We start from the raw sequence: 12,514 nt of genomic DNA, 5'->3' as shown, positions 1-12,514 counted from the left end.
TCATGAGTTTGGGGCCAGCCTGAGCAAAATTAGAGAGCCTCTATCTCAAAAATGAAACAAAAACAAAAGGGCTGAGGGTGTGGCTCATGTAATAGAGCACTTGCCTAGCAAGCATGAAACTCTGGGTTCAATCTCCAGTACTGCCAAAACAAAAAAGACATTTATTTATGATTATGTAAGAAGACTTCCCTGTTCTTAAGAAATACAAACTAAAATATTTAAGGGTAAAGGGCTATGACACATACAACTTACCTTCAAATAATTTAGGAAAAAAGTTCATCTGTAATGAAAGTGAAGAGAGGAGAAAATATTAACAATAAGCAAAATATCTGGATAAAGGATATATGCATGGTTTTGAAATAGTTTTAGTTTTGTAATGTTCCTATGTTTGAAATTTTTTCCAAATAAAAATTTAACATGGGGATGTTAGATGGTCAAGAGACAAAACAAATTCTATCAAAGCACTTCCTCTTAGTAAGAAACAATAATAAATCCAATATTTTTGTACAGAAAATTAAAATTTAAGTACAAATCAGTTTTAACCTTTGCATTCATCAAGAAAACTTGTTTGTTTGGTTGCTTACATGCAAGAAACTGCTTTAAAATTCTATAGATGCTCTTTTTATAACTCAAAGTACATGAACCTACATATTTTGGATTCTAATAGTACCATTCTCAAAAATGATTCCAAAGATACAAATTCAGAATATATCTTACAATTTTCTCATATTTGCTTTTTGTAGCTTTTGGAAATCTAATGAATAAAGTATCAAGAAGCATTGTACAAAGGCTTGTTTCTTTGAGCATTCAAAAATGTTTTAATTTTTCAAGAGAGCAAATTGCTCTTTTTCCAATCAATATTTATAAGAAATCATGTCATATCACTCTTTATATATGAAGTCCTCACTCCAAAACTACTGCAAGACTTGGAAACATGTATGTAGAATGCCCTAACTTAAGCCCCTCAAAAACTTTGGAAAAGAAGTACAATTAGTAAATCATTACTTTGAAAAGCAGATTTAAAACTTAGAATTTATTTTACTGAAATAATGAAAGGTTAAGGTTTTTGGGTTTTTTTTTTTTTTTGGTGGTACAGGGGTTTGAACTCAGGGCTTTATACTGAGTAGGCAGGTGCTCTACCACTTGGGACACACTGCCAGCCCTTTTTTTTGTGCTCACTATTTTCAAGATAGGGTTTCAAGAACCATTTACCCAAGCCAGCTTTGAAGTGCAATTCTCCTGATCTCTGTCTCCTCAGTAACTAGGATTACAAGGTTAAGGTTTTGCTTGGTTTATTTGAGTTGATGATCTTACCTCAAAGAAGATTGATTTTGCTTCATTTTTATAGTGATAAATATAACATCAAATATTTTCAGGAATCTTTGATTTTGGTCTTATTGTTGCTATTATGCAAACAGTGATATAAGTGGGTCTTAATTGACTTTTATGTTTTCACAGTAAATTAAAGCAATGTTTCTTGATAAGTACATATGTATACTCATTTTCAAGCTGTGCAATTCCCCAGCAATTATGGCAGATTTTTTAAAGGTTCTGCAGATTGCTATTCAGACATACTTCAAAATGAGAAATAAGGAACTGTTCTGACCATAATTGTATACTACAATAGTTATATGAAAAAAGTGGTCAATTATACCATGCTCTTATAGACAATAGTTAATATTGAAAAACCAGGCATTTTACCTTTATACATAAAATAACTAGATGAAATATACTAGGGAGGAAAATATCACTGGTTGCCAGGCACCAACAAGTGGCTAAAGTATCCAATTAAGAAGGCCAATAAACATTCACTGTCTATATAAAAGAACATAAAATTGAGGCTCCTGTGATTCATCTAAGTCATAATTATGAGTAATTTATTAATATCTGTAATAGATGATACAATTTATTGGGTTAATCTACGGTAATTAATTACATATATTAAGTTTGTGCTAGTATCATTGGATCATTTTTTAGTATCTTTTTTTAGTTTCACAAGTGGAAAAATTTATTTTGATTTATTTCATTTTATTTTTGATTTATCACACATTGATAATATGAGGGAATTTGTGATAATTCCCTACATGCGTAGTATGTACCTTGAACAAGTTCATCCCCTCTATTGTGTTCCCATTCCCCTCTCCTTCTTCCCCTCTTTTTCAGTGGTTGGTGGGTTTCATTCTACTGTCTTTATATGTACATGTGCAGCATACTTCCATCCTCTTCACCCTCAGTATCCTCTCCTTTTCCCTTCCCACTCCTGCTGATCCCCACCTTCAGACAATACATTCATGTCACAGTATCATCATAATCATCACCTTAGATATGGTATTAAGTATTCCATTTTGCATCTTTATTTCCAGTGTGGTTCATGTGGTTAAAAAGCTCCAGTAATATAGAGCATTTTATATATTTTATTTTACTTATGTATTTATTGGTGGTATTAGCGTTTGAATTCCAGGTTTCACGCTTTCTAGGCAGGTGTTCTACCACTTGACCCACTCTACCAGGCCTTTTTTATGTTGGGTATTTTTTCAAAATAGGGTCTCACAATTTGCCTGGGATGGCTTCAAACTATCCTGATCTGATCTCTGCCTCTCAAGTAGCTAGGATTAGAGGTGAAAACCACCGGTGCCCAGCAAGAGCCTTTTAATTAGACAATTTTTTATGTTAGTTCAAACCCATTGGGGTCTATAATATCTGGTCGATGGTACTTCAAGGGTTCTATCAGGAAGGAGAATGAAAGTATTTTATCTTCCTACATTGAACCTTGAACCTTATAAACACAACCTCTGCACTAGCTGAATGGAATGTGAAACAGTCAGCAGGTACATGATGAGGATGAATAAATAAATTTTAACATTCTTTTAGAAAGATCCATATAAGCTACCAAACTTTTCATGGCTTCATTTAAATATTTTGGCATTTCATAAACACAACTTTTTAACTCATACACTTTTTCTTCATGTTTCTTTAACCAAATCTATACTGACATTTCTTGAAAGGTTTTATAAAAATACTATTTTATAAAATAAAATTCATCTAAGAAGCTTTGATTTCTTAAACAATTTTAATATCTTTCATTTAATTTCAACCCACCAAATAAAGACTGCTTCATTTATTTAACCTTTCACATATTCAATCATTAAATATTTAGGCATCTGCTATGTGGCAGCCATTATGCATGATACATTTATTTATATTCTCCATCTGTATCATAGATTTATACACACTCAGATACTATAGTAGACACTAGGTTTAAAATAATCAATAAGGACACACAGGGTTTTCACTTTAGCAGCAAAGAATTTGCAGTATGTTCAATATAGTCACAGAAAAACTGGGCTGTAAGCAGGAATGAATTTATGGTAATGAACAGGATTAAAATTAAGTTTAAAGATATAGACATGTGTGACAACAAGAAAATTCTTTCACAGATCGTATGGTTCTCTCCTTCATAACTTCTCTCTTCATTAGGAATAGCATACCTATGTTGATGACTCTGCCAGTCCTCTTCCTTCTAATGCTCTGTCTATACTATGCTCTACTTTCTGGGTCCTCAGATGAGCTTGGTCAGTGTGATTTAGCACAGAGAAAGGCTCATTAATGTTGCCTACAAAACTGGTGTCACTGAATCGCCTTTGGGTTTTAAGACAACGTTCAGGCCTTCTGGGTAACCTTTGTACCTTGTTGTCTCTTTTGCTCTATCCATCTTGTTCCTCTTTGTGAGGAACAGCTGTGGCTATTCATGAGATTTTTTGGCTGTCTACATAAGGCTGAAGTACATTTTTTAAACTGTGGCATCTGCGTCATTGCTGGCTCACTAGCTGGCATCCTAGAGTTTCTGGGACATCTGACATGGTGGCTTTGAGAGCCCTCTTCCTACTCTGGCAAGCTACCATAAGCTCTTCACCTTTTGTTCATTTTAAAGGGGCGTGACTGAAACCAGAAGCAAAGATTTTACAAAGAGTGATGTGCTTCTAGAATGCTAGGTAAAATGTATTATCCAGACATACTCAATGTTAACATGTCAAAAACATTAACATTCTTTGTCATAATTGATTTGGGGTGTACAAATATAGAAATATTTTTTGAGGAGAAAGTCTTTGTTGCATTGAACTATACTATAAGGACATAGGTGAAGCATATAAGAATAGGACAGGAATATGTGAGTTTGGGTATGGAGGACAAATACTTTAGACTGGATGAAAAATGGAGTAAGAGTCTACAAGGTCTGATAAGATGGGTGATGAAGTCAGGTACCCATTGAAGATGGCTTAGCTCATAGTAGATGCTAAATAAATCATTGCTGAGTAAATTGATATGAGTTGAATTTAGGGTTTATGAAATAGGAAAGCTATCAAAGTCAGAGCAAACAAGGGTCTAGTCTGACAGGGAGTCTGAGGCAGCAACAATAGCCACCAAGAGCAATGAAATATATTCCACTCATAAGAATGGAGCTGGTTGTCCTTTGGCCTGTTTTATTCTTCCAGCTGTGTATCATCAGCAACTCTGAGTCCCAGGTGAGTAATTATAGCTGGAGCCAGTCAAGGGCCTGCAGGTGCATCCTGCGCTTGATTGGAACAGGGGCAGAGGTGCTAGGATTACCAGGAGGTTCTTACATTAGCATTGCTTATGAACATTCTCACTTCCAAGTGGAGTTTTATGTACAGCAGTGGAATGTGCCCAATTTGTAAGCCAAATGATCTCCTCAACTATCCAGGGCAGTCCTTCATGTGCATCTGCTTCTAGGCAATCAGGAAACCTAAGCAAGTTTTTTGGAAGCTTTTTGCATGCAGAGGACATGCTAAAGCATTAAGTCTTCCTTCTGGTCTCAGGCACCATCTCAACATAGATGAGAATTCTTTTCATGTGAAGGCTGAAATTTTACTAGAATCAGAGCAACATAATTTCTACCTTGAATATATCTATAAAGTCAGGGAGTCCCACCTGCTCCTACTCATGGAACCTATATCTTGTTGTATGTCTATAGTTTATACCTCATTCAGCAGGTAGAACCAGATCATTAATGGCATAGGTAAGTGAGTGCTTCATTTTATAAATTATATTTCAGTCAGATATTAGCTATATCCTAATCAGATCTGTTTTGATGGAAAATATTGGTGTGTTTTAGAAACAAATTCTCACAAATTCATACCAGCCTTTCACAATTATTATTTGAAGGTAACTGGCCTTAATAAGCATTAATAGTTCTACAGGACCCGACGTCCACTAAATTAACTTTTAAATATTTTTCTATAAATAAGGGAATTATGAAAATACCCCTATAACTTTTCTGATGAGACCCTTCTAAAACCTGGGGGGGAACAATACCTTGAATAGCTATGTTTATTAACATTTTGTAGGAAAAACACATGCATACATGCACATTTTTACTTTAGGGAGACTGGCACTGAGCCAATACAGCAAAGGAGGAAAAAACATACTCACAAAGTACAGTTAACTCCCTGACTAAATGGTGTGAAGGGAAAACTTAATTTGGCAATATTGAAAGGATGTATATTTTGAAACAAAGGCTTCTTTTGGAGCTTGTGTCAAATTAGTTGGCCATGGATTGAACAAGAATAACAGGCAATGTACTTGTATAAAACCCAGCTGCTGTCTCTAATATTTGGTAATGAACTGCTTTTTGTATATGAAGATGACAACACTAACCAACTGGAACTATGGCATGTGCTGTGAGTAGTGTCTCCAGGAGTGAGGTTGGATTATTTCAATCATCCACACTCTCTTGCACATATTTGTGCAAACAAGGTATAGTCTGTAACTCAGTAACAGGGCTAAGCCAACTGGCACATAATGGGTTCACACCCATGACTTTAGTCTATTTAGTCCTGCATTCAGACACACTGAGCTAACGATTTACACACATCTTTGAACATCACAAGTGTGTATAGTCACCAAAAGTCACAAATAATAATTCTGTGTTTTATTCTGCCCTGAGTGTAAGTGTTCCATTGCATATATTTCAGTTCCTATCATATGAACTATTTATGTTGAAATGGACTAGCACATGACTTATTTTTCCAATTATTAAAGACAGTCACTAAGTATAGTGCTGATTTCAGCTTGTCAGCAGTTATAAGACTTCTAGTATTAAAAAAGAACTTGCTAATACTTATAATTCTTTTTTGTTGTTCTTTAAGACAATAAAGAATATGATGCCTATCTTTCGTACACAAAAGTGGATCAAGATACTTTAGACTGTGACAATCCTGAAGAAGAGCAGTTTGCTCTTGAAATACTGCCAGATGTCCTGGAAAAACACTATGGATATAAACTCTTCATTCCAGAAAGGGACCTGATTCCAAGTGGAAGTAAGTACTTTCAAATTTTGTGTTTAAAACATTCACTTTCTTTTAGAAAGTTATATGGATCCTTCAAATGTCAGAGCCAAGTATTTAGAGAGTTATTTCTCATAGATTTTTTAGTTCAAATTTGTCCTCAATGCCTGTATTCTGACTTTAGAGCATCTGAACTTTTTTGAAGGCATTCCCACTTATATTTTAGTTGTGGTTTTTAAATTGTGTCTTAAGGGTAGTTTTTATTATATTGCCTTAGTGTCCTGAGAAAATCATGATCCTTTATTTAAAAAAAACAGTCTGTAAAAGTCAGTTAAAGCCATTTCAATCTGCTTCAGTTCCAAAGCTGGTTTTCTGTCATTGTGCTTCTACTTATATCTACACTTATTGTCTCTAATAACCTTGAATCTTTGCCTTCCACCCTTGTTATCCATTATGCCCTGTCACTCATTCACAGATTTATGAGAAAAATCCACCTAAAAAGGTATATGAGGCCATTGGGTGCAGCATTTTCAGTATGTATTTAAATTATTTCTAAGACACGCCAGATACTGTGAGCATGAATGCCACTTTTCAGTAATGCTACATATTGAAAGCTACATTTGAGATTTCAGAATAAATTCAGTTGCAAGTCAAAATATGTACTTTGTTCTCGCTTAAAATATGTACTTTGTTCGGAATATGTACATGATAAAGTGGAAGAATACAGGGAAGTCTAATATATGGTCCCTGCTCTCACAAAGCTTTAAAAAATGCCCTTGAGGTAAAATGAAAGTATTAAAACTCATTTGCACATGTGTCTGTTAATATCTTTGAGAGGGAAAGATTGAACTGGCAACTACAGTTCAAAATGTGTTGATTTAATCACAAAAAAGCTTATATTTTTCAGTACCTGATAAGATAATTATACATACATTATTTCATTTCATATTTACAATAACTTTGTATGGTGAGAGAGAGAGCAGATATTCATATCCTTGTCTTACAGATAAAGAAACAAAGACTCAATGAAGTCCAAGATCATATGGCTGGCAAATGGTGGAGATGGGAGTAGAACCTAGATCTGTTTGACTCCAGTTCTCATTCTGCTAGATCATGCTGCTCCTCAGTAATGTTTATTCTAATTATGAGCAGTTCACCATGGCCACTAAACAGAAAGAGACAAACGGGAGCAACTGAATTTTAGTCGTTGACCTCTTTTCTTAGAGTGCATGAACATGTCTGTGTGTGTGCATTAGTACATGTGCTTACATGTGCATGGAAAGGACTAAAGTATATATTTACTGATGAATGTTTTCTTGCAAAAGAAAAATCTTTTTGTAATTTTTCCTCTTTTCATGACTTGAAATACCATTTTACAGTTATTGATTTCCCAAGGAATACTTTGATGCCTCAAAATCTGTTTTATTCTTCAGTGTCTTTCTCCCAAACCCAGTGTCCCTTGCATCTTTTCCATTCTCACTTCTACCCTGCTAGTATGGAGCCAAACTCCTACAATGTCATTGATTATCTCTTTACTTTCCTTATTTTTCCTCCCATCCATTGAGCTCCTTTAATACCATGTACACAACCTTGATCATGTCACACCCCTGTTCAACCAACTTTAATTATTCACTATTTCATACAGGATAAAATTCACAGCCCTTAACTAAACACTTTTGCAATGTGTTGCTCAACCAGTTTTTTTCCTCCTAAATTTGTTTTCTGTTATTCCCTTTATTCAAATCTTCCTTCATAGCCCAACTGTGCCTTTGGTATACATTCTGTGTCCCTGTGCATTTTTTCATGTTAGTCTTTTCAAACCCTATTTATCCTTCCCCATTCCACTATTTCTGTGAAAACTCCATAGCAATCTCTCTAGCTCTAGACTATGCAGTATATAATTGGTACTTCAGTGATACTTTGCCTTGTTTTTTTTAACTTTGTGTACTTTTCCATCTATTTATGTCTTATCTAGTCAGCAAGATTATAAGATCCATGAGGATAGGTACTGGATCTCAATTTCTTCACACCTATTGCCATCTAATAGAAGAACAGAAGACTTAAGCTCATTACTGCTTCATAAATGCCTGTTTGTTTGTTTGTTTGTTTGTTTCAACAGTGCTGGTTTAAGAGAAGAGGCACTAATGAGAATGATATAAACAAGGGCTCCCATTTTTGTTAGATGGTATTTGAAAGGCAGAATTCTTTAATAAGGTGAATGTAAGCTAAAGTGGAGCTTTTTTACTGAAAGAAAAATATGGATATTTCATAAGAATAATCCTAAATCTTTAGAACAGGAATGTGTGTGTGTGGAGAGTGTGTTTTAGGTATTAAAAAAGTACGCAGATATTGATCAATCACTGTTGAAAAATAAAAAACGCTCCTACTATTTTTACATAATTTCTTAGATTGCTATACGTTATTTTATGTTTTTACCAAAAACTTCTTGTTAAACATAGAAATTCTGAACAAAATCCATTTTTAAAAGGAGGATATCCTAAATTGTTTTAAGGTCACATATCATTAGCAGAGTGAAATTAATATTATATCTCAAATCAGTAACCTTTCTGCCTTCTTACACTCCACAATTGTTAATACCACAATAGGCACACCTCAACGAGTAACTGAGAAATGTTCATCTTCCTGTCTGAATATTTAACATTAGTGTTCTTCTTCTGAACTGAAAAGAGTTCTTCACAAGTATGCACATTAGAAAAGGAAATAGAGTCCCTGTGTGATGGCTCAGAGGATTGTACTTTGAAACCAGACCAGAAAAAGTTAGTGAGATCCCATATCAACAAAAAGGCTGGGTGCGGTGGTGCATGCCTTTCATCCTAGGTACATGGGAAGCCTAAATAGGATGATTGCAGTCTGGCCAAAAAACATGAGACCCCACCTGAAAAAAGTAACTAAAGCATAAAGGGTTGATGGCATGATTGAAAGGCCTGCTAGAGCATCTGCTTAGCAAGCCCAAGGTACGGAGTTCAAACTCCAGAACTCCCAGGAAAAAAATGTTAAAATAAAGGGAAATGGGGGTCACATGGCACAGAGTTGATCCAATTTACCTGAGATTCAATAGATGACACTTGTTTAATGTAGAATGAAGCAGATACTGTGCATGCCTAAGAGCAAGACTTCATACAAGAAGTATGAGAATAACAAAGATGCATTCCAAAGTTATGTCCTCTTACAGCTCCATTTTGATGACTTGACAGATGAATTGAATCAACTCTATATATCAGTTTAACCAAGCAGATTGTATTAATCAACTGGTTATATAGCTAAATTGACTGAAATCAACTAGTTGCTTTTGTGTACCATAGATAGTGTGAAAGTTCTCCTTGACCATGGGATACAAAGATTGAGCAAATCATAAAACATCCTAGGTCAAAGCTACATTTTTAAAGCATTATAACTTGCTGCATAAGAGATGATAGAAGACAGTTACCTAGGGAATTATTATTATTTAAAATAATTCTATATAAAACCCCCAAGATGATGTCATCAGGATGGATAGAGATTTGATAGATAATAAAGGTCACTTTAATATTTTCAAGATTGTACAATCATTAAACTCAGCACGGACTCCATGTTGGGCACCCAGGGGTGTACAGGAAGGCTTCTTTTATATAAAGCCATTTGGGCTAACTATGTAGTTTTTAGATGCAACCACTGGAGGGTGTTTGATTTTAATTCTTCCTTCCTGAACGAGAAAATTCATGTTCTCTGAATTCCGATTTGCGAGTGTAACCTGCAGAGGTTCTTAAAAAGGCCCTTTGACAATTTTTCTTTTCCATCAACATTTCAGAGCTAGCTGAGCAGTCACCATGTCACGATTAACGAGTTTTTCCTTGGCATTTTTAGCACGCATTCAGGAAGTCAATGAAGTATATGAATAATATACTTGATTTACACATGAATGACAGAGTAGAACATTTTGGACTTGGTGTATGTATGTTATTAAAGAAGTTTCTGTGGTCTGTATTTGCAGCCATTGGTACAGATTTAACAGGTTATGTTATATAAATATAGACACATTCCTGTGGAGGGGAGGACCTAATTGCAATATTATAAGCTGTGTTTGTCCCTCACATCTCATTTAAAATATGTTGACCTAAGACTACTTCTTCCTCCAAAAACTAGCAATGAGATTTTAAAGGACTATAAAAACACACCTCATAAGATTATTCTTGACCTAAAATAACTGTCTATGATTCAAATTAACAAAGTTTGTGCAAAATCCATTTATTATAATATCGTCACTTTTTTCATGTGTCTTCAGTTTCTTTTGTGTGAGTGACATGGTGTGGTAACTCAATCTTTCAACACACAAATCTTTGCAATGCACACACTTTCAAAAGTATATGAAAATATCTCTCTCTCTCTCTCTCTCTCTCTCTCTCTCTCTCTCTCTCTCTCTCCCTCCATCTCTCTCCCTCTAACTCCCCAGCCCCACAAAAGTTCTCAGAAAGTTTAGATACAAAGATGTCACATTCTGAGATGAATTGGAATTGTATGTACCTTTCCTACATGTCCTTCTGGGGAAATGTTGTTCTTTGGCTTTTATGAACTAGAGGAGATGAGGAGATTTGACACAAAGATTTTTCCTAAATTCTAAAGCTTAGTCTTCAGATCTGGACATTATTTTCCTGGCAGAGACTATCTTTTCATTCTTGAGCCTGTGGCCAGGATCTTCCTTATGTTTTCTCAGGTTGGGTGCCTAAATGTGGCAAGAATTCCTACTTTCCAGTAAAAGTTTGGTCTGTTTCTTCCCAGACTAGAAACATCTGTCCCTGAGAACAGTAAAAGCAACTGCGTTGCCAACAGGCATCTGAATGTCAGAAGTGACAGGCAACCAAAAGAAAGCCAGATAGAAAACACTCTACTCAAACTGCCTAGAGACACAAACTTGAGAAGTAAAGATTTTCTCACCCTTGCAGCTGCTGGGTTTTGTGGTGTAAAGTACTCTACACAGAGCACATTGTGTTCATGGGGCCTAGTGGATCCTTGAGGAATGAACAGATGTGCTCTGAAACTGACATGTAACCAACAGAACCCAGCTGTGTAATTGAGATCCTGAGATTGGGGACATTTTTGGATGAGTACCATTTAGGTTTTTGGACCCATCTTATCTCAGTGTTTCTGTAGAGATTAAAAAACATAAAAATATAAAAGGCTATTGAATCATCTGAGGACCACTGGTCAGATGGAGAAAATAGCATTTTAAGACTAAAAGTAGAACAAAAAAACCAACCCTGTAGTCTTTGTTTACCTTCATGAGAAAGCAAGTAAAGTACTTTAAAGTACATGTACAATATTTATTAACAATTATAATTTGAGCCAGTTCCAGCTGAAGCTGTAGACAAAACTATGTCTAAGTAGACTTAAGGAAAAAATATTTCAAAAGTTTTTAACCTCAATTTATGAGGTTATAACTCACTGTATGAGTTATTTGTACCTGATTGTACCATGGAAAGACACATGTGAACTAAGAATATTATCATGCATATGATTGATCAATCAGCCATGTCTATTGAAACTATATCCACAGATTTGACCTCACGTATCAAATTGTGGTTCCATTTGTTTTAGTACTTAGTTTTCCATGAGTTTCCCTCACTCAAGGATCCTAGAACTCCTTCACTAATTTAAGGAGAAAAATTATAATGTCTAATTACATTCTTGCATTTGCTAGACTTTCCTCACTAGTCTAAATCTTCAGTTCTTTAACGCTTAGTACTAGCCATGTGATTGTGCTGACAATGAAATGACAAATAACTGGAGAATACATCTGGTGTCAGATGATCCCTAGTCACTTCTGAAGTGAGGCATGCAAAAATCATTTTTGTGCATGGATCTGTAAGTATTCATTGCCAATAGTTCCTCTCTAATAGCCGAACAGTTTGGACACCATTCAAGTAAGTTGTCCTTGGGGAGTAATAAAATCCTTTTCCAGGCAATCTAATGTCTGTGACCTAAAAAGTGTGAGGCAAAGGTGATATGCACAACCAAGAAAAATTAACACATCGTGTGAAATTTGCTTACATGGAATAAAATTAACTGTGTTGGCCATCTCCTTCATGTTAGTCACAGGGAGAAAGAATTGTACTCCAATTTTCTCAGAAATTTACTAATGTAAATGGACTAATTTCTCATCAAATTTGAGGTAGAGATTACAAACCATTGTGTAGGAATTCAATTAGGAAATT

The 12,514-nt window shown here is 35.1% G+C and overlaps 1 protein-coding gene and 1 long non-coding RNA gene across 15 annotated transcripts in view; one reads left to right on the top strand and one right to left on the bottom strand.

The window, feature by feature from the left end:
• Positions 1-12,514, bottom strand: part of LOC141419754 (uncharacterized) — a 279,105-nt gene that overhangs the window by 25,704 nt on the left and 240,887 nt on the right. For all 14 annotated transcript variants that reach the window (XR_012444416.1, XR_012444413.1, XR_012444421.1 and 11 more), the window contains one exon: positions 253-280. This is a non-coding gene — a long non-coding RNA (uncharacterized lncRNA). The remainder of the gene's footprint in view (positions 1-252; positions 281-12,514) is intronic.
• Il1rapl2 (interleukin 1 receptor accessory protein like 2) overlaps positions 1-12,514 on the top strand; it is a 1,059,626-nt gene that overhangs the window by 1,033,252 nt on the left and 13,860 nt on the right. The window contains exon 10 of the mRNA XM_074063284.1: positions 6,168-6,338. Coding sequence (XP_073919385.1) covers positions 6,168-6,338 — 171 coding nt within the window. The remainder of the gene's footprint in view (positions 1-6,167; positions 6,339-12,514) is intronic.

This window comes from Castor canadensis, chromosome X (genome assembly GCF_047511655.1).
Source record: "Castor canadensis chromosome X, mCasCan1.hap1v2, whole genome shotgun sequence".
Classification (NCBI taxonomy): domain Eukaryota; kingdom Metazoa; phylum Chordata; class Mammalia; order Rodentia; family Castoridae; genus Castor; species Castor canadensis.
The sequence above is the reverse complement of the archived record's forward strand: the minus strand, read 5'-3'. Positions and strand labels throughout refer to the sequence as shown.